The sequence below is a fragment of the Vanellus vanellus genome (genome assembly GCF_965231255.1).
Source record: "Vanellus vanellus genome assembly, chromosome: 2".
NCBI classification, from domain to species: domain Eukaryota; kingdom Metazoa; phylum Chordata; class Aves; order Charadriiformes; family Charadriidae; genus Vanellus; species Vanellus vanellus.
The window spans coordinates 92689635-92713371 of NC_138906.1; the positions used below are offsets into that span (position 1 = coordinate 92689635).

The following is a 23737-nucleotide window of genomic DNA, read 5'->3' on the forward strand; positions in this document are numbered from 1 at the left end:
TTGTAACACTGCTCAGACAACCTGCCAAAACTATGAACCCAACTTAGATAATGCAACCTGGGAAAGGATCTGTAAATTAAAAAACCTCTTCCCCTTAAATATAACTTATGTGACAATATGAAATTAAATTAAAAATTCCAAGTTATTGCACAAATTATACTTCCAATATTTACAGAGAAAAAAATCTGAACTTTGAAACAGAAACAGGAGAGCAGCAAATTTGCCTTTATGAATTCCCAACTTGATTTGCTGCAAAGAAAAAAAAAATTCCAAGGGGCTGAAGTTTCCTTCACTTCTAAAATAAAAGAAAACAGAACCCACAAAGGAACAGATGTAGCCACAGCAAAAAAGCCACGGCATTTGTAAATGTCCTTGCAGTTCTATTGTCAGAGCTGCTTCGGCACTGTATGAACCATTGTGGGAAGGCAGAAAACAAACTTCCACATTTAATAAGGCTTCACAGATAAGCACAACTACTTCTTGAAGATGGACTGAACCACCACACAAAGAAACATGCAAAGAAGTCAGCTGCAGATATTTGGCAACACCAATAAAACGATGTGCTGGACGCTGGTCTCCATCCCTCAAGTCGAGTGGCACTCACTCAGTTTGTCTGAACAGGGAAGGTCATTTTGGCATCTGCCATTATCTGCTCAGACTAATAGGCAAACTGTCTCTGTGTTTTTTTCTTCTCCACATATTACGATTGTACTGGTGGTGTCCTCGATTACCGACAGGTTGCCTCATGCCTCCACTGCTGACGGGGCTGTAGCTGTTGCCTTGGTTATGAGTTCCTTTCATGGAAAACTTCATTCCACTGTGCTGCTAAAAAACACAAGATAAGCACTCAGTTTAGGCGTACAAACAACTGAAACAAAGCACATATTACCAGTGGTATTTCCTCAACATAAAAATCATTTCCACAGAACACTGCTTGAAGCAACTGGTCTTTTCATGCTTTGTCTGACTTTAGCTGTGCAAGTCCAATGGCACTAACAGCTTAATAAGCGTTTTCTGAAGTAGATGTCCTGCAAATGAAATTATGTAGATTTCAAAGCATCCTTAAAACCCTTGGATCTCAGTATGAAATACACTCACTGTGCATCACCCTTACAAAAACAGAGACCTTCCACATTAAATACTAACTGTGACAGTCGTGTCTGTTGTAGAGGATCTTAGCAAGAGCATGACCAAGTGAGACACTCAGTAAGACTTTCAGAAACACCATGGAGAAATATAAGGGTGAGATCATATGAGCTGATACATACAAAGCACAAATCTGCTCTGCCCATAATCTCACTCAGCTACAGGTAAAATAGCTATGGCTAGTAAGGAGCTTGTAAATCCTACTAATCTGATCATAGAGCTACACAGCTCCTAGACCATACCTCACATCCAGACAAAACAAATGATCAGGAACATAGCATGACGCTTTCTTTGGAGGGAATCTCCCTCCAATAACTTGCAGCAGAAACTGCCAAAAAGGTTTCGTGGCAGCCTGAGTAAATCTACCACACTGTAAACTAGTAGACATCCCTATCACTTAATGGCACACAGTAAGTTGGATTAATGCATATGTACTTAAAATAGGTACAAACGTTTCAAAAGATGAAGTTATTATTTGGGAAGTCTGTTTCAATTTCAATGCAATCAACCTTTTCTGATGTCTGACAGCAATAGCTTAAAGACAGACAACTGACTGCCTTTAGCAAAAGCTAATACATCATTTTGTCTACCATAAGTGGTTAAACAGGAACACCACAAAGCTAACATTTCAGGCAACTGCTTAGAATATGAAATATCTGCAGCTACTTTACTAACCTATATTTCCAAACAAGTCTGGAGTGGAAAGAAATATCAGAACACCAAGCCATCATTACAATTGTGTGTACAAAAACCAAAACAGTTATTGAAAGCTTAATTCCATAAACAACATTCTACTGTCAAATTATAATTAGAAGAGACACCAAGCATACAGGAAAAACAAACTGGTGAAGAAGAGTATAGAGGAATAACTAAGGTAAACTGCAGGGTGCTAAAATCCTTTCAACTGTGTTTTATCTGTGTGTCCTACAGTAACCTGATCAACCTCCAACATGCAAGTTCTAGACTCGCAAGGCAGACACGCCAAGCGCTATCCTCAGACTACCAAGGGTAAAATATTCAAGGACAAACAGAAAAAGGGAATGCAAGCTGAGAAGCTCTCATTCTTAAGAGACACAACTGCCCAAACTGTATTTATTGATGTATGTTACTAAAGCATCCACCAGAAGCTATTTGTGAAAGTCAACAACATGAAACTAAAAACACGTAGAATGTGTTTATATTTTTGGCAAGTAGTCCTTCAGGCAAAGACACCTTCTTGTCACATTCTTGTGCAGCAAAGTTTTCTAGTTCAATAAGTACACATCTGACTCTCAATTATATAAGCAGACAATTAAGCATATATATTAAATGAGGTCAAAATACTAAAAATGATCCTTCAACAGTCAAAACACTAAATACAGCCAGTCATTACAGTTACCCTCAACTATATGCTGAAAAAAAAAAAAAAAAAAAAAGACAGAGGAAAACTTTAGTTTTGCTATTGTAGAACCACAACAAAACTCTGACCAAGGAACATACAAAGTCTCAGCAAGCCTATCCTCTTCAGTTGGAAATGTGAAAAATCTGGCAAGTTCATCCTCAATTTGAGGATTCAAAAAAAAAAAAAAAAAATTACTGGGGGCAGGAAGGCAAGTCACCACAAGATCAGACAAGCACCACAGCAAGTCTGACAATTAAGCCTATCCACCTGTATCCTAAAAGAAGTCATATCCCTGGTTTGTTCAAAATAATCAAAATTCCAAAGAATGATTAATAAACTAGCCAGAAAATGATCTCTAGGTTGTCATGAAGCATTTCACTTTTTTTTAGGCCACCAAGATAAAGACTGTCAAACTCTCAGAGCAGAATCTGAATCCATCTGTCTTATAACTCATCAGCTGAGAGCAGGTCTATAAGGAAATTTATTCAGGGACCTCTTAAGCCAGAGATGATGCCTGTATATTTACTAGTTCTCAACTAGATAGTTTGCTCCTTTGTTCAGATTTTTGTAAACCATAAGCTCTTAGCATCCCGAGTCTTGTACTATGGCATTTCACAGCTTAAATCATGTTTAATTTGAACCTACTGTCTGATGATTTTTTCATTTCTTGTCATTCTGCCCTCTGACTTTTCCTTATACAGCTGATGACTACACAGACCTAGATCACATACCTCTTTATTTTCTTCTCTACATTAGAGTATCATTCATTCTTCACAGAGAAGCAATTCCATATGTTTGACCACTCTTACCATCCTTCCCTATTCTTCTTCCATTCATATTATAACTTTCTTCTGATGGAGGAGGCACAATTGTACTCACTGATCATGATAGTGGATGTACATGAATTTTTACATGTTGTTTTCATTTCTGCTCTTTATTACTAATAATGTCTGAAATTTGGTTTGACACTCAATTCTCAGTAGGAAATCATGAAAGCCTTGTCAAGGCAGTTTTCTGCAAAAACATCAAGATCTCATCTTTACAAGAAACTGTCAGCCCAGGGCCTACCATTCTCTGCAAAGTTTAAAGTAGTCCTGCCCCTCCTGATGCATTGCCTTGAAAGGCCCTTCTGTACCCCTTCTCAGTTGGCCCTTGAGTTTAACAACACGAGCAAACTTTGCTAAACTTCATCCATTGCCTTTCGGACTTTAGGCAGCACAAAGCCCAGCATGAATGCACTACAAAAATTGAATCTTTGTTTCTCAACTTCTAACTAGTTAATTCTTTACAAGAGAACACACATCTTTCACTTAGTTTCTTTCAGAATCTTTGGTAAAAGAGTTTTACTTCATGTCTTTTGGAAAACCCAAGAGGCTATATCAAACAACTTTCTATTGTCCACACACTTCTGGATATTCACATGCTCAGGACTCCCATAATCAGAGAAATGGCACATGTCCACAAGCAGATGATGGCTGCAGTGACATCAGATAATCAAAAAAGAAAGCCATTCATCTGTGATATGACAGACAAATCTTTGGTTTAGAAGTGTTGACTTCTTTAGATCTATTTCTTTTCATAGAGCAATCTCCTCTCCCATCATACAGCTACTGATTCAACAAGTGAATGATAGAACTGGTTTGGGGTTTTTTGGTTTTGTTTTGGGGTTTTTTTGTGTTTGTTTGTTGTTGGTTTTTTTGTTTGTTTGTGTGGTTTGGTTTTTTTGTGTTGGTTTTTTTTTTTTTTTAAACAAGCCTGTTGAATTTGATCCTCTGCAAATAGAAGCTTCTAGATTCTGGAGGGAAAACTAAAAAATTGCATTTAAGACAAGCTGGGGGGCAGGTGGGTGGGTGGAATTCTGTATCACATACCAGGTTAAAAAAAAATTTTCAGGTATTTTAACAGAAATTTAAGAAAAGGATGTTCCTGGCCTTTACCCCAAACAATAGAAATCTGGTGGAAATCGAAATACCAAGTAATTACTTGCTAAGGAAACCAAACTCTTATTCTTAAATACTGGCAAATTTACTACACAAAACTGCTGACATTCAAAGACTGTCATTATTCAAAAAGAAAATTTACAGCCAAAAATAAGTCACCTACACTTTGAAATAACACAAGTAACATAAAAGAGCTGAAGTCTAAACATAAACAGGGTTTCTGAATTGTTTTGGTGTTTGTTTGGGTTTTTTTGCCTGTTAGCATCTCTAAACTAAGGAGAAAAAAAAGCAGAGAAGTGTTAGCAATGAAAATGAAGTATCAGGACTCTTAACTTTAAAAGAAAAGAGACTATACACACAGCACTCAAAAACTGGTACGGACCTACAGAGCTAAAAGTTTAGAAAGGGAGTAAGACAGTTTAGAAAGAACACATATTTACTATTTTGTTAAGACCACAGGATTAATGGCCATGATTGGATCTAGTCTGTAGTTGACCAAAATTGCAATCAACCTTGTATACTTCAAAATCATTCCATTTGAAATATTACAGAGTAGTATTCAGAAGAATTTATCGCACCATTAACATTTTAAATATCCCCTTAAATAACTTAATATACATCCTCAAAATATTTCACAAATTTCTTTTCAATTTCTCACCATATTTCCAAATTATCTATTTTAGGCTTGTAGCAAAAAAAAAAAAACCAAACCATAAAGAACCCTTTTTCAAAGGATTTATGTTCACTTCCCCAATTTCTGAGCATAACATCATCTGGAAATATACTAAGAAATGCACCTTGCATGTAAGTAAAATTTAACTTCTTATTCTTTATGAAATAAATTCACTGTTTTGCAGAGAAACAATGGGCAACAACCTAACCAACATTTCTGTCAGTCCTGCACAAGCAATAAATCAAGGATTAGGCAACAGTTCAGCTTGGCCTCATTACTTTAGATTAGCTAACGGGATTCTACAGAATATTTGCATCTGCTACCTGGGCATACCCTTAATCTGGTAAGATTTAGAAGTGGTTTAGATTTCTAAGGTGAAGTACGGTAAAACCAAAATAAATTCTTACTCAAGTTGTGTAGAACTGGCGATCTGGGGATATAAGGCCTAAAGCACTGCAAATATCAAAGACACTTCCCCTCCTTTTGGGCCCCTTGTTTGGACCTATTGGCTACCTTCAGCTATAACTGACACAATCTTAAATCCTGAACAGACTTTATAACATGAGCCAAAACCCACTTCTGTCCCATTAAAAGGGGAAAACAGCATTTATGCAACCAGCTGTAAGAGCAAAGAAAAGAAAAATCAACATGGAGACTAGAAAGAGCTCAAAAGCAAGAAAAGATTTAGGTGTTTCTCATCTTCTAACACTACAGAACTGAAATACTCAAAGCCACCAGAGAGCAGGTTACATTGGACCTTCATTTTATCTTACTTCGTGCAGTAGCTCTGCCAGTAGCCTATAACAAAGGGAAGCTTTTCGTTCTCTTCACCTTTAACAACAGGTTAGGCAACTATTCATCTCATTGACCTCTCAAATACTAGTTTATTTTTGAACCAGAGGGCCTAGTCCCCAAAATGAGTGACTGACAGTAGAGATTACCATCATAATCTGAGCATATTTTGAATTACCTTATGGTAAAGAATCTGACATGAAATAAATACCCCTTTTGATATTGTCACAAGTCAAGTTTCAAAAGTGAGGGGCAAGAGTCAAAACAGCACCACCAGAAGACAGAACTCATACTGAAACTTTGCTACTATTGTGACACAGGCCGTGAAGTGTTATCAGCATACTTGTCATTAAGGAGAACAAGGCATAATAGCTTCTCTAGCGTAAAACTGAAAATTTTAGACCTTAAAGAGAAATCTTACCCCACTGACATTTCTCACCTTTTTATACTTTTTTTTTGTTGTTGTTCCAAATTACAGGGAGCAGACCCAAAACACTTTCCAAATGATGAGCTGATATCAATACAGTACATGTGAAAAAGTCAGTAGAGGAAATCTCAGTTTGGGACCAACAATCTGATTACAGTGACATTGGAAGATAAAGGTGTACTACGCAAACAAAAATCAGGTATTACTTCTGCATTTCCAGAAGTCTTATTTATGGCGAGTTTGTTTATGTTCCTAGGAACTACTATTTAGATTGTGTGTCTTTCCTGCAACTCAAAAAGCATTCAGGAAGCAACCACCAAGGGGGCCAGAGACTTTCATACAGTCTTATAAACATCTAGGCTGGATGCTTTTATATGGAGACCTCTGGAGCTATCCAGAGGTCCTTCCATGGAGTAAGATGATTCTTAATCTCTTGTAAGCAGATTCAGACTAGGTTACCCAACATCTAGTCAAGCCAAGTTCAGTTTCCATACACAGACGGATATCACCACATTAAAGACTGTCTATCTAAATATATGACAATCTAAGATGAAAAATATCTTGAGTACTTGTTTTCAGCTGAACAGCCTCCAAAACTCAAATGCAGTTTTCTTGTCCCCATTCTTTAGGAAAGGAAACAGAACATCGTTATCTTTTCCTAATTTTGCATGTATTAAATCAAAAACTAAACAATGTTCTGTCATACACAGAAGACGGGAGTCCGACATTTAGAATCAAAACTCTTTCCAGTCTTGACATCCTCCTTCCTTTGCCTAAGAAAATGCATGCACACCAAAAAAGTATTGCACCCTTAATGAGAAAGCCCTAAATGAAAGATAAGAAAAATCCCATTTGGTTGACTGAAGAAGCCTTCAATACCTAAAAAGCTTAATAATGCCACCGAAAGAACAAATCAGGTCACTTCTAAATTGAAGTTAACATACTTAAAACTCTTAAGTATAACACTATACTAAGGGTATTTAGCACATTTTTACATCTGTCTAGTTGATGACACCCACATTCTCAGAAATATTTGGTAAAGTGGACTACAGTTCAGCTTTGACACGAATTAAAATGTATCTTTACAAATTTATCTTTCATTGACGTAAACTACACTTTACTTGAGTTAAAGATTTTTCTTTTATGTGATTGCAAGCGCCTGACCAATGTTTTTTTGTTTCCAACGCTGCTAACTTCTGAGGAATCATTCCAGCCATACTAGCAGTATCAGCATCACCGGTGAGACAAAGCAACACCACTGACAATTATTCTGGATAAGAGCATACTCTGAAGCAAAGTATTTTAGCCAGTGAAGTGCCCATAAAGCAACATAAATAAGCAGTTTATAAGTTTAAGTGTCTGGTCTTATATAGCCAAACAAAAAAATCGGAAAAACTACTCCTACGAGTTATTCTAAGAGTTATTTAGACTGTGGTATTTTAGCACTGACATTAAGGTTTCATTTCCTAGTTGTTTCTTGTGCTTCACAACTGAGCCAGTGAATGCTGCTATGAAATCTCCATTGAACATATCCATGATCAGATACCACTCATCTAAAGGGTCTTCAGTGGAGGTTTTGTTTGGCACACTGGAAGCCAGCGCAGCAGCAGGACTGGTGCTTACTGGCTTTAGATACTTTTGAATCAAAACACTCTTGGGGGGGGGGGGGGGGGGGGGTGTGTTCATAAAGCACTGGTTCATAAACTGTTCTGCTCTCCCAAGTGAAATTTCAAACTGCTCGTCAGCAAAGCAGAGGAACAATTACCTTGGAAAAATGATAATGATGATCCCAAAAAGCATGCAGACCTTTAACAGGAGTTTAATTAGTCCCTGAACTACCTGGAAATTCTTCAATTAATTATGCAGTACGTAAATAGAATTGGTAATCACACCAAAGCTGTTTCAAAAAAGTTCTAATGGCAGAGAATTTGCCTAGAAGGCCACAAGTTGTTCAATAGACAGTTAGTGCTCTTGACACTAACATCTCCTGCTCTTGAGAGTAGTACTGGACACCTAGGTACAGCTTCCAAGCTGAACTCAGGCAGAGAAAGTTGCCAGGGAAAAGGCTGGAGACACCACGCAGACAAATGAATCCCTTTCAAAGATTTTCTGAACATGAAAGAACATTTGCTGTTAAGAAAAAGGTTTGCACATGTTCAAGTCTATCGGGATAGGAGTCCTCTGAGCTAGTAAAATGTGCCTATTAAAAGTTATAAACTAGCATGATCTTAAGTTATATAAACTGTGAAAGGAAAGCCATCAACCTAATCTAGCTCAGTCATGCTCCAGAAAGTTGCAAATTAAAAGGAGACATTTACAGTATTCTGGGTAGAATGATTTCATTTCCCGCTTCTGACTTGGTCATAATCCTTATCAAAAATGAACATTTCTACTTCACAATACATAAGCTTTTGGTAAATTCAATGCAGAAAAAGCATCATCCCATTTCTAAACCGTAGATAGCAAGAAATTCCTCTGATTTAAAATGAATCTCAAAGGCACATCTTTGTCAAGGAAAAGCCACAGAATAATTCCCAATTTGAAACATGTAAGTATTGTAAAACTACTAAGAGAACAGTTAACAAGTACTGGAAAGGACAGCCAAGTAACAGAAAGCCAGAAAAAGTGCTACAAAGCAGTTGGTTTTCCAAGATTCAAAATTCCATCAGAGATCCAAAATTCAAGCAAAACATCGCCTCTTCACAACTAAGGCAAAAAATCTGGATGCCAACTTGTTTTGTACTAACAACTGCATGCCTCAGAACTGGAGTCTTTTCGCGTAATTTTGATAAAGTTAAGCTCCAGGGTACCTCTTCAGAAAAGCAGAGTTGTTAAGGAAAATAATAAACTAGACTAAGTTTGCATTTTAGATTAAGTTTAACTTAAAATAGCTCTCCAGTTTTATTTTAAAGAAACTTCAAAAGTTCCAGACTGTACGCTAGCATGTGAATACTCATTGCAGACACTAAAATAGCAATATATTGTTCTACGAGCTTCCCACTAACAGAAAACATTTCCTGTGGAGATAAGCTGGTTTTGCCTAGGTAAGATTCAGCAGTAGAGGAGGACAGGTAACGGGGTGGAAAGAGGAATCTGTGCAATCACTTAGAAGATTAAAACAAAAGGCATACCTCAAGATACAAGTGGGGCTTGGTAGATGACTGAGGATTGCAGAGGTAGCTGGGAAGAGCATGTGATAACACCTTTCAAAGATGGTGCCCTTCTGTGTTAACCTGCCTGCAAGGAAACTGTGGCACACCTGTGGTATGTAAAAGGAAAGTAGCCTGGTCTAAATTAAAAAGAGGGTGAAAAACATTTCAGCAAAGTGCTGAAAACAAGCACTTGTGTAGCACCTACAAAGAATTTGGGCATCAAGCTATAACATGCTCTAACTCAATGATGATATTCCTGAACATTGAAAATGCTGTCCAGATGAAACTTCTTCATTATTCATCTAAAAGTTTCAATGTTTAAAGCACTGCGTCGGGTATTTTTATTCTGTAGTAAGTGGCAGTTACCATCTCTAGACATATAAATCAAACCCACAGGCTGAATGAAAAGTATTCTTTTATATGCTAGGCTCAAAATATTTTGATCAGCAGCACAAAGTCCAGCTGGAGGTCAGCAGCTAGTGGTATATCCCAAGAACTGATACTAGGGTCAATACTAGTTAACATGTCTGTTAATGACCTGGACAATGGGAGATAGTGACCCTCAGCAAGGTTGCAGATTATACAAAGTTGGAAGGAGAGGCTGACACATAAGATGGTTGTGCTGCTATAAAGAGGGACCTTACCAGGCTGGAAAAATGGGCTGACAGGGATCTCATGAAGTCTGCAAAAGGGCAACGATAATTCTGCCATTAGGAAGGAATAATCCCACACACCAGTACACACTGGGCACTGACCAGCTGGAAAGCAGCTTGACATAAAATGACCAGGGATTCCCAGTGGACAAGTTGAACATGAGCCAGCAACATGCCCTTGCATCAAGAATGGCTAACAGCATCCTGGGCTACATTAGGAAGAGTATCTCTAGCAGGTCAAAGGAGGTGATCATTTCCCCTCTACTCAGCACTGGTGAGGCCACACATGGAGTGTTGGGCCCAGATCTGGGGTCCCCAGTAACAGAGACATGGACATGTAGGAGTGAGTCCCATGAAAGTCCATGAAGATAAAAAAGGAACGAAAACATTTGTCATACACAGAAATTACGACAAAGCTCAGACTGTTTAATCTCGAGAAACCCAGAAAGGATCTTATTGATGGGTCTAACTAATGAGAAGGTGTAAAGAAGACGGAGCCAGACTCTTCTCATTGGTGCCCAGTAAAAGGACAAGAAGCAATAGGCAGAAGCTGAAATACAGAAAACACCATTTAATTTAAGAGAAAAACCTTTTTTACTGGAACAAGTTTCCCAGAGTGGTTGGGGAGTCTCCATCCTTGGAGATATTCAAACCCTAACAGGACAAGGCCTTGAGCAACCTGCTGTAGCTGACCACATTTTGGGCAGGAGGGTTGGACTAGGTGGCTTCCAGACACCCCCTCCAACCTCAACTATTCTGCAATTCTGCAAAATACTTGAACAATCTCAAAGTAGAAACTGAAGCAAATACATCTTGTGTCATGCCCAAAGCATCAAGAAAGTGCTGAATCAAACAAAAAAAGACAAGGTCCTTAAATTAAAAATATCCTCGACCTAGATTCCCAAGAACTGTGACAAAAGGACTGAGAGAAAAAGGAAAACATTGTAAGAACCTGACCAAAACGAGGTTTCAAAGAAAGCAGCTCATTATTTTGTTATCATAGGCAAAATACAACCCACAACTTGCATTAAAGCTCATGTGAGGCAGTTGTTTTGACTAATAGTTTTAATAATCAAGATTGAGGGAGTATTTTCCTATAGATAGAGGCACTGAGGCTGTAAGAAAAACTAAGGGCTTCTATTCCCCTTGTACTATAATAGATACATTAGCTAAAACACTTCAGGTTAGTTGAGTAACATACAGTCTCCCTGCACGTTCACCTCCCAGGACATTTAAGCACTCACTTAGTATTTTGGTAAAAGTTCTTGTACATGTGCCCATAATTAATTTCCTGTTCTCTATCTTTAAAATGTATTACACAAAGTTACAAGTGTAGTCACATCTTTTCTAATAATTCAAAATCAAGACAACTAAACAAGCTTGGACAGGTCAGTACTATTTCTTTAGATTCAAAAACTAGCCTACAGATACACCACCTACATGAAGTTTCTATTTTAAGAACAGGAAGTTAAATAGCCTAAAGATCTGCAAATATCTCACTAGTTAGGCATCAGGAGTCTCAAATACAACTTAAGGAGTCAGACATCTGACACTCTCCCTTCAACTTATTCCTAGGTACCAGTGTGCTGTGGAAGGGCTCTTATATTCAGAGATGTGTCTCAAACAGCGAACCCTTTCCCACCCGTTCTTCTCCCCACACTTCTGACACAGCAGATAAATACTTCTATGATTACATGAAGTTTAGCACATGCTATACGAAGGTTATCTTCAGAGGTTTTCAGACTGACAGCACAGTGCAAATGATCTACACTTCCGATTTGATCACTTTCTCATGAAAAAGTTGCTCCATTTAGTTGGCTCATACCTGATTACTGGCGGCCATTATCAAGGTTCTCGTAGGCGCAGATTGGGGTTTACCACTTGGCATAGGCAATGCGGGTGGTAAACTGGCCATAAGCTGAGTCGGTGCTTGCAGACTGAACTGGTAAACATTAGGAGCTGTGCAAGGTGGTGTATCAGAATCCTTTTGGCAGAGAAAAAGGGGAAAAGAAAAGCAACTTTACAGAAAGTACAGTATATACAGGCTATGCATGTGAAAATGCACCCAAATATCAACTCATGTGAATACTGTAAAATTTAAAGATTTTTCTCAATGGTAAAAAAATAAAATACAAGCCAGAACTATGTTTATTTCACATATCAAGCAAAAAGTTTAATTGAACCTGGATCAAGGAGATAATGTCAACAGGTCTATGGCAATCACAGGTCAGTTCCAGTCAGCACAACCTAAAGCCAAACTTGTATCTCTACCAATTCGAATTAAAAGATGGGAACTAAGGTTGGGGAAAAAAAAAAATGGAACAAGAACAGCGACACTGTTAGTGATACATGGGCTAGAATTTTAGATGCCATGACAGAATCAGTCCTCTGAACAGTGGTCTGGATTGTACTTATCTGTAGAGCAAAATTACTCTCTGTAATTACTATAGTCTTCTCCCATTCTACCCAGCAACAGCAAAGTTAGGGCTCCACCTACCAAGAAACAAGGAGACGGTCTGCCAATCAAAACTAGTATATGTGCACCAGTCACCCATTTCACTGCTAGTTAGGAGTTCTGTTCCCTTCACCTTCCATCAAAAGTATGAGTGATAATTCTTCATAGGAAGCAAGATGGATGTAGGATTACAGACAAGAATACTGTAATGGAACTAATATTATTGATTACTATTCCTCCTCCTTCCAGCCCGACCAACAGCAACTACAGATGCATCATAAGCAGAGTCATACTGGCGATGTTAAAACACCATGTGCCTGAAGCACTTAACAGACAACAAGGCAAAGAGGCAAGCACAGATGCAGGGGTTTATAGGAATTACTCAAGTCTGAAAACACCCAACTGACTGCCTTAATTCTTAAATGACCAATTATTTTCTAAGTTGAGAAAGCTGAAAAGCAAGTTACAGTCTTTTGAAAGAACTCTGAACACAGATCTTGTAAAATTTACTTTTAGCCATAACACAATGGCAACAGAGAACCAGCTTTCCCTACATTTTACCACTGCTTTTTACCTCATCCTTAACTCCAAAGTATTCCGAACTTGAAAATAATGGAAAAAACCTATTTTTTGTTCCGAACCACTGGTGTTTTTTGCATTCCCATCCATCTGGCTCAAAGTATAGCAAGAGATGGGGCTTGGCCAATTAGTAGTTTAGGAGTTACTAAATTAAAAGGCATTATTGACTCAGATCATCAAGGATCTTCACTGTCAAAGTAATTATGTAAATATTCCATTGCTCTTTAGAGAAAGATTAACCACCTGGAAGCAAAAAATCTCTTTGCTTAAACCAAGCAAACATTAAATAGACCTCGAGCACTATTACTTGCCCTCACATGGCCTTACTTTCCAAATTAGATTATTTGGTTAGAGAAAAAGCTGTCCAGGAAAACATTTTCAAGAGCAGAAACAAGAATATATTTTAAGGCTTTTCTTGGGGAAAGGAGAAGGCCATTTAAGAGATACTGACAGTTATGAATACTGAGGAGCCAAAGCAATGAATTACTAGAAAGCAAAACTTGCATCCCAGCTGAAGTGAACACCCACGGTAGAAACAGCCCTCAATAAAACTGTCAGCTATTAGAACAATCACAACTTTATTGGTCCATGTGAAGTTGTGCTTACTAAAAAATAAGTTCTAGAAAGAAAGGAGCTGCTCTCCTACTAGGTCAACTAGTGGTAAAAGTTACAGCATGCCTTTGTGAAGCAGTTTCAGATACTTCCATCGTGAATTCACTAGAGACAGACCATATTGATAATAAGAACTTCTGCAGAAACTTGTCTTATTTATGAGATCAGATGTTTACCCTCACTAACCTGACCAAAGAATAGTTTTTAGTCTCTCCACTCAAAGAATCTCCCCTTCCTCTTCTGCTTAGATACAATTACACCCCCTGAAGATTCACATACCTAACTCAGATGGGACACTTCCCATTTATAAGATTGCTAAGGGGTTTTGTGCGACAAAAAGTTAACTCCAGTATGGAAGCAGCAGCAGGTGGAAGAGAAAAGGGAGTCATGGTTTAACTGAGACTAGATAAATTTCAGCACAAGGAAGCTTGTGTTGCTTTATTTTAATTTTCTAATAGGTATGTTCTTCTGCCTCAATGTTATTTACTGATACAAGTCGCATACAAGTAGACTGTATCCCTCTTCTGAGGCGATCCTGGATTGTTAACAAGATTGCTGTATGGAGATATGCTGACTTCTCATCAGCATCAAAATCCTTTTAAGAGCATTACCTTTCCTACTCAAATGGAAAGGTTAACCTCAGTGATCAGAAAGTTGAGCCTAATGTGAACAAAACTGATTTTCCACAAGCACTGCCTACACTGAGGGATTAAGCCTTACTTGGTCTTTTGGATAGGATTAAGTGTAATGTGCAAACTTGAAGCACTACAGAAGCTCAGAAGACCTACAGTTAAGTAAATGCATACAGGTAATATTCTGACACTTTAGATCCATGTCTGGAAGACAAAAGCTCTGACCCTTACTGGGGTAAGGGCTACAGAGGTCACACTGTAAAAAGATGAATGTAAAATAAAGGGGTAAGATCCCTCAATAGTTTTTAGCAAATAATCTAGGGATAAAGCTACAATGACTGCACCAAGAGCCAAGATAAATTCCTGATCTCTTGAATACTGCTGCTATGAATGCCAATCATTTACAGTCCCTCATGCTGCAATGAAAATATCTTCTAAAGGGATGCTTTTGGAAACAAAGAGAGACTGCCAGATAGAGGTTTATCCTACTGGGAGTTCCATTAATAACTCAAGGCTTCAGATACAAGGTAAACCGTACCAGTACATTCATCCATCAAGACAATAGTTCAGTTTTCAGAAATTTCATGGACACTCAATTATACTTATAAGCTTCCTTTCCATGATTCTAAATGCATGCAAAAAGTGGTGCCTTCTGTTTTGTTTTATGATGTAGTGAGTTGAGAGTTTCAGTTGACTGACAATAGCTACCATTTTAGAGCTTTCAATTTCCAAGACAATATTTTTAAAAAAAAAAAGCTGGAGTGGCCTAAGAAGACTAATTCACAATCCCAGTCTAAGTTTTGGCCCAGTGGTAAAAACGTCTAAGTACTCTAGAATTCAGTATTCAGAAATCAAAACTTAAATAATAGAATGCAAGTTTCTTGCTAATGTGACAGATTTGGGTTCCAACACCCCATTCCCCACCCCCAAGAATTAACCACAGAGTCTTGGCAAAAAGGCTCTTACTGTTTCTATTCTCCAAACTTCTCCCACTAATTGAACTTTTTTCCCCTCTTTCCCACAACATTCAAGAGATGGAAGCTGTGAGAGCACAATGACCACTTCAGTAACAACTGTGTTCCATCTTCAAAAGGCAAAGAACTGAAAACAGTGAGAAAATTAGTGTTTATGGTTAACATTTTACACTATATAGATTTTTTTCATGTGGTCCTCTCCTTTCTTACAATTAAAGTGATTTAACAGGTTACTGCTGCCAGTCTTACTCCTTTTGCCTCTTTTCCCATTCTGGCCTTCTCCATTATACTTGCATTAATATTTGACATTACTATGAGCCAATTCACACAGGTGAACCACAGAAACAGTAATGCTCTTTTTGCTATCTTCATCTTCTGAATCAGCTCACCACAGGATTAGGTGAATAGCAGCACAGAAAAAAAGGAGCAGCTGGTGAACAGAAACATCCCTAGCAAGAACATCTAACTACTGGATTGGCTTAGTAAAACTGTAAAACAACACTCCTTGGAACATGAAGCAACACCAGAAAACTTCAGATATTTCATAGTCTGGGGCCATGTGCAGGAGCAGAACTTCAAGGCATGCTCTTGCTTGAATGGTTTTAGCCCCAGCATACTTAACTCTGCTTGATAAAGGAACATACTTCCCAAGGTGATTTCATGGATTACACCCTCCCCCACCTCCTTTCTTCCCCATCAGCTTGTGCCATTTCCCTCTTTGGTAGGTGGAGCCATAACAAACTACGGTGTAAATGAAGTAGAATTGAGATGAACAAAATTTCTACTTCCATGGGAGGTCACAGGGTGGAAAATTTGCATCCAGTTGCACCATTCCCATGTGCCAGCCTATAAACAATATAAAACAGTTTCAGGAAAGATGCAATTGGTTCATTTTTCTGCCTTTAGGTCAACTGCATTACAAAAGGAAAATGTCTTGGTCATCGTGCTTACAGGAGGGGAAAAGTGAAAGTAGATATATAGAATACACAAGCAAACTGAAAAAAATGCATCCTCCAAAAGCATTAGTGTTCCTCTTACAGAAAGACAACTAGAAGTGTAATCTAGTTAGTATCTACCAAGACCAAACACAAGCACAGTACCCCTTCAACGTCACCTCACTATATCCTGCCAGGCCTGACTGTGGGCTTATTCCATGTTTTATCAATACTCACTTTATTTCAGATAAAAAAAAGGTCCCTGAAGTGCATAATTTAAAATTTCCTTTGTTACCTTTAATACTTTCATTTCACAGGCTTTCAATTGGTTTGTAGTGTTAAGAGTACATATTTCAAGTTATTGTTTTTTCAAGGTAAGCACTAAATTATAGGACTCATTATGCAAGCTAAACATATACCGTACTAGATCATTAAATTTATGTCTTCTTCCATCATAAAATGGCTTAGGTGCCTCTGTTTTTTTCAGGAAGGGAATGCTAAGATAGGGCAAGAACATGACTAGCGTTTGGCATCCAAAAGTAGCCTGAGCTTGACTTCTACAAAATTGTCTGCTTCTCTCCTTACTTCACTGACATCACAGCAGTAAAATCCAATTTTACTTGCTGATTTACACATTCCCTCTGTACCCTTTGATGGTCAAAATAACTTGTTATAAAATAAAATTACTTTATAATTGTATTCAAAATTATGCCTCCTGCAGCTTTGCAGAAATCTACTCTTACTTCAAGTGGATATAAATAAAAGACTGCTTAAACAACTGAGAAGAATTGAAGGAGAGAATGCGACAGTATAAAACAGCACATGGTCAGAGTTAAAGAAACCCCCAAACCAAATGTGGGACTATATGGTGAAAGAGGAAAATAGCCAAAAGCAGCACTGGAAAATTTGTTCCCCACTGGTTCACAGAAACCATCAGTAACCTGCACATCAAGAATAGGAGAAAAGAATAGAATTTTAAAGGATTTGGGGCTTAAACTCTTAAATGCCCCAAATCAAATGTCAATCAAATGCTTTTCCCTGGTAACATCAGGTTGTCTGCATCTGCATGCTCAGGGTTGCCCATCGCTTTATTTGGAGACAAGCTGGCTGCAAGTCAGCACTTACATCTTTCTTTCAAGACTAAAGATTAAAAGGCCTACTTTTTACAGCACTTCCCTCTACTTGTTCCGGAGGGGGAAAAGAGTAAGATTGAATCTGCATTCTTCTACAAAAAGATGATCAACTATCCATACACATATTTGAATTGTAACTTCAGTTAGGACATGAGAATATTCAGCCATGTAGAAAGAAGGGAGAAAATCTGCTGAGAGCAAGAGCTACAACTGAGAATTTTATTGGGCCACCCCCTTCTGCCCCCTCTCCTACACACACACTTTCAACTGGAACTCTACAAATTAATCATAGTCATTAAGACAGATTTAACAGGACTACAAAAGTTGTTACAGTAACTACTCTGAAGTGTCTGTCCCTCTACTGCAGATAAATGTTGCCTTTTTTAAGACGTGCTTATCAGGACAAGATATATCATATACTCTATCACCACTATCTGTGCATAGGGAAGTACAACCGTTCTGCTAATAAGCAAAAATTCACAGTCTTGGAGGATGGAAGGGGAGATAGTGATAACTTCATTAAGCATGTTGAGTTCAAGTACTAAGCCACAACTACTGCAGAGCAAGTAACAGTTCCAGAGTCAGTGCGGATCTTTTATGCATTCAGCAGAATAAAAAGACTAATACTCATTATTCCTATCAGTCATATTTATATACTACTCTCACAATGTATGCATCCGATCAAAGTACTGAATATGTAATACCTGAAGACAGTGAAAAGACACGTTCCACAAAACACTTAAGGTACTGCTCAGCATATCCTCTAGCTGATGGGGGCAGAATGCTGGGCAGAACAAGCACTGACATTCCAGTGAAAGGTTGTTATAAAGCCTGAACAGCAATGGCTACAGCTAAAATTTCAAGAACAGTCTGAGAAAACATATTGTAAGTGCTAAAAAGTTAGAATAGAGGCAAGGATTGTGTTCTCCCCCAAACTAGACTACACAGGTACTTTGTCCACTGAAACTTCAACTACCTTGACATGATTGCATGGTCTTGAGAAGTCAGAACTCTTCACAAAATAATCTTGCCAAAGAAGTCCAAAGAATATTATCACCAGAAACCCTGAGATAAGGTATATGAAATTTCTTAGATCCAAACTTCTAACAGACAACTTTGAGATTCTGTGCTAGACTGGATATGAGATGATATATCCATTAGGTAACAGAAGAGAACTTTAAAACTTTCCTATGAGCCATTACATCTGTTACAGATATACGCAGGTATCACTGTCACGTAAAATGCTACGCTTTATTTGGCATAACAGCATCAAAACTGCAGACCATACTTAGCACCAGGAATTATACCAGACCAAAATGAGACTGGAAAAACATACCTAGGATTATTTTTTACTTGGATGAGACTGTTGATCAGGCAGCAGATATTCTCCAGCACTACTCCAGGACTTCCTGAGCTAATAGAAAACAGCTTTCCACAATGCTTAAGCAACAAGAAATCCAGGTCACCAGTTACAGAGTGCAGGTCCAGAATAAAAAAGCACCCGGGAAAAAAAAGGCATTTTCAAGAGGAATTTGGTCACTGCTTAGGTTCTCAGACTGACATCTGCAACTAGCCAGAACAAGCAGAGAGCTGGTTGTGAACATAGCTCATTTCTCTGGTTTCAGATGCTTTTAATGATCACTTAATTCGGTATGAAGGTTAAAATGAGATTTCCTAATGCCGGAGGCTTATTTTCTATTGTGGAACAGTTTGACTCTTGCTCCCGTAGAGTAAAAACTCACACAATTTGCACTGTCCTTGACAGCAAAGATATTTATAAAGCAACTTCTACTATTCACTTCAACATTTGTTGGGTCACGTGGGAACGCATAGTATTTTGCAACTTACCTGTTTGTGTGAATAAGTGAAGAACACACACTATCTCTTTGTCAGAGCAACATATGGTATTTTAAATACCTGCACAGCAGTATACTTCAACAAGAAAAGACTTACTACACAGATCAGTTTGACAATTAACAGAATCCAGAAAAACGTACACGCAGTCGAACACGTTCTGATGATCAGATTCCTGGTATCCATAGGTTTATTTCCATGTGTTCTTCAGTTTGCTCCTGATCACTAATATTTATATTCTTCACAGAGCTGAGGTAACAGGGCAGGAACTTTAGTACTTAGTATTTTGCAAGGAATCACTTCAGAAGTGCCAGTAAGAGTCAGAGCTCTGTATTGACATGTACAGTAAGACAAACCCATAAACTGAACAGCTATTTCACTAATAGTAACAGTGAAACCAGAAGACAGATTTCTCTTCTACACAGTCTTTGATCTGAAATTTCCTGGTCCTTACAAAAGGTCTCTCTTTTGTGACTAAGATTTTGCAGTTTCCTAGGACGCTTATGAAAGACAGCTAGAATTTCATCACCTAGATAGTGCTAGCGCGTAAGGCATTTTGTAAATAGCTTTGCTGCCTTGGAAAATCCATAAAAGGATACATTTTGTACAAATTATGACTTAGTCTCATCAGGTCCAGTTCTCAGTTTGGGGCTGTGTAGACAGTGGCCCAGAAGTGCGTTCCCCTGCAAGCTAGTCCCAGATCTGCAGAGATGAAAGCAATCATCCTGCTGAATTTGAGGCGGCGTACTGAGGGAAAGCATATACATCTAAAATATACAGGGAAAGAGAATGCTGCCCTTGCAGGAGGCACTTCTCTTGTTCCTCAGTGGGATGCAAGTTCTCATCTTCAAAAGGTTACCATCAGTATGGTTCCCAAAGGAAGGAAAGCAGTAACAGGAACGCAAAGAACTCAGGGTACTAACTTTAAGCTCTTATATCCCTACACTTCTGTTTTTTCTGAGTATGTACAAAAGTTGAGAGGCTGACTTCTAAATGTTAGCTCTGGTTTATGCCAATTCGGTCTCCAGAAAAACCTGCTCCTTTTTATTGTTCTATACTGACATGTGTTATCCTGCTGCTGGAACAAATCTATAACCTTTGCTATCTCCGAAGCGCCCATAAGTCCAAGACACCAGGGGCTTTGTCTATTCAGCTGCTAAGCCATAGTTACAGAATAAGGCAAAAATACGCAATGCTGCCAGAACTTCAAGGAAGCAAATCTCTAAAAACCATACAGCATGCTGTATTACAACCAACTAAACTAACTACTGTTACAACCAACTATTAAACTATACGGTTTAATAAAAATTCTAGGATCCCTATAAGCAACACTGCACTACTTTGACAATGCTTGCATTCTTAATATATACTACCAATATTGCTTCCAGGGCATATTGACGAACACACACAAGGCCTTCGGACTTATGGCTGGTGTACGGTGATGTGATGACATCAGAATATAGCTATCTCTGTGCTAGAGTGGACAGAGGGAATATTTAAGCTTCAGTAGAAGCTGGAGTTCAGAGAGGGGCAGTATGACCAAGTAACATCACAATTTGCCAAGACTATTTTTCTTCCTCAACATATGTAAGTTAACTTCTATCGCACTGGTAGGCAGATCTCAGAAAGGTCAAGGTGCAGCTGATCACTATTACCAGTAAATTGGAAAGCAAATACACTACCAAGTCCTTTTAATTTGACAGCTAGGAACTTGCAGTTGATACACAGCAAAAGATATTCTGCAGTCATGCAAAATACTTCTCCAGAAATACTGTCTTGATGCAGACCTTGTGCTTAAGGTCAACAATGGCATAACGGGGATGAATATTTTGCTATTAAAATAAAACTACAGTTATTGGGAATAGATCAGCAAACTGTCAATCTAGGATCTCCCCGTCTCCTGCATTTTCTTTATAATCTGTATCTTGTTTTCAGTCTCCAGTATCAGAGAAATTCAGAAGGTTTCACTTTAAATGAATCGAGAATCATTCCTGAAGAACAATCGTTCCACAAGATCAGAGCTACCACTAAATATAATTCTACAGTGATGAGAGGCACCATGTTCAAATTCCCTCGTTCTGAAGCTGGTACCGATGTTCACTGCATCATACCTATTTGCAGTGCCTCAGAAGTTTTGGCACAAATACTAGTTGTCACCCATGCTAGATGTTCCTTTGCTAGAACCTGGGCATAGTATTATGCCAGATCACACCAGGGATAGCCTCTTCAACTCCAGCAGAATAGGCTTCTCCTCCTGAATCAGTTGCAGCTCAGGACTTGCTGATCCTCACATGGCCAAGTGTGAGTAGGATGAACTCAGTTATTTGTTAGAAACCCGCCATTTAATTCCAAATTAAGGTAACATGTTGGCAGTCTACTAAGTACATAATACCAATAAACGACCAGGGCTTAAGCTATGGTATGTCATAAGCACATGGCCACAAGGCGCATTGTTAAAAAGGGCAGCATTTCCATTTACTGTGTGGATGCCCAAACTGATTGCAGGTCATTCTTGGTGAGAGCTTCCTTTTCACTTTTCATCAATTTCTCTGGCACCAGGCAATGAAGTTTCATCTTCAGCATCAGGCAAAAAGAGACTAAGGGGAGGTCATAACCACTCACCACCCCATTACATTAAGAGTGCATAATATTAAGCAAATATTTGCATTTTCTCATAAAAATTACAGCAATATCTTTCTCACTGACATACTCAAACCAGGAGCATGGCTAGTAGTATCACTGGCAAGCATCATGCTGTTCTTTTTCCGTTAGCCAGATGGTGCAACTAAAGCATTTACCATATTTACTGGAGGTGGAGTGAAAAGACAATACAGAAAGTAACCAGAACATCTAAAGAATGCATTTGTCCCTCAAAAGTTATTAAATTTTTATTGAATACAATTCCCAACTTTTAATTCCATATTTGACTAGTTTTTGAAAGCAGTCAAGAAACAGGTACTTGGACCTCTCTCAGCATCATCCAGTTATTCACTATTGTAGTTAACTGGATCTAACATCTTGTTCCACTCAGTACCTCTACCTAGCACAGAATGCTTCAGCAGATTTCTAATAAGCACCTCATGTCATGCAATGCAATTTTGTGCTTTATAATCTGCACTGCCCAATTCCATGTTAATTTAACTCCATATTGAAACAAAAACACCTTACAGAATCTTAAGAGTCTGGGAACACACCTAAAGACACTACAGTCTTTAACTTCCAGGAAGTTATAATAAAGTCCAGCAATTACTTTCAAATTGCACTTTCAAACAAGGAAGCTGACAACAAGACTTTGCATATGAGGGCCCCATTACTATTAAAACTTGAACTGTCTGCTTAGCTGAAAATAGTGAAGAATATTATTCACCTTCACAGGACAGTATGGTGTTCATGTTCAATTTGGGGTATGGGGAAAAAGAACCAGAATTTGACAATGGGAGATTTTGTTTGATGGGAAGATTTATGACGATATATTTCTACTCTTCTACTTAATTAGCTACTGTTAACTTGGGGTTTTATATTTTATTACATCTATCTACTGTCACAAAAAGTACTGAAGAGTTCGGATGGAACTAAGACCCATCATATTTAATGAAAAAATATTTGATTTCAGTAATTTTTCCAAGCAGGGGAAGCTATTAATTTACCATAGTAGCTTAGGGATAGTATCACATTAACTGCTGTCGTATCAGTTGAGGCTTTGAAGAGTATCACTCTGTTTCTTATTAGTTTAACCCATTAAAAGAAAACGCTTACAATGTCACTGCCGGAGAGTGATGATACAGAAGAGGCAGATGAGCCAGAGGATAACTGTTGTGTACTAGCCAATGACAAAGCCAAGCGTTGGTTGTAAGATGGTTCAGAGTCTCTGTTCTGCTGCTGTTCTCCATTGCACGGAGCTATCTGGTCTCTTATTTTCAACCTATTGTCTGTTAACATAAAACATAAGTATCATTTAAGAGCACAGAATACAAACGCAAGGGCCTTGAAGTCTAGGAAGAGCTGCAGTTTAACAAGCTAATTGAAAAACAGGCTCAGAGAAAACTAGTCTGGAGTTAGAAAGTTACAAATCCCTTTTATTTTTTCCTACATATCTGAAAGTGATTTATTTCAAGGCATAAGTATTTTGAATTACATCAAACTCAAGAAAAAAAAAGTTGGTTTCAAAGATTCTTGCTATACCTACCAAGTTCAGGTGATAGATTAATTTTGCTCCCCCACTTCTTTTTAATCCAGGCCCTGTAGTCAATCACTTCTTGGGTCACTTTGATGATTCTACCTAATGTGCTAAAAAAAATTTCAATTAAGTATTAAACAAAGACTGTTGATTACATATTTGCAAGTATTTCAACAAGCAATCAAATTATGTTAAAAGTCAGTTTACGATATCCTTACCCAA

At 38.2% G+C, this 23737-nt stretch overlaps 1 protein-coding gene across 3 annotated transcripts in view; it reads right to left on the bottom strand.

Moving 5' to 3' along the window:
• Window positions 1-529: 529 nt before the first annotated feature.
• Window positions 530-23737, bottom strand: part of TENT4A (terminal nucleotidyltransferase 4A) — a 59672-nt gene continuing 36464 nt past the window's right edge. The window contains exons 9-12 of one of the 3 annotated variants that reach the window (XM_082479004.1): window positions 23525-23625; window positions 23095-23267; window positions 11990-12148; window positions 530-822 (exon numbers count right to left, since the gene is read on the bottom strand). In XM_082479004.1, the coding sequence (XP_082335130.1) occupies window positions 646-822; window positions 11990-12148; window positions 23095-23267; window positions 23525-23625 (610 nt within the window). In that variant the 3' untranslated portion in view covers window positions 530-645. Of the gene's footprint in view, window positions 826-11989; window positions 12149-23094; window positions 23268-23524; window positions 23626-23737 lie in introns of all 3 variants that reach the window. The other 2 variants (XM_082479003.1, XM_082479005.1) reach the window with 2 other exon arrangements.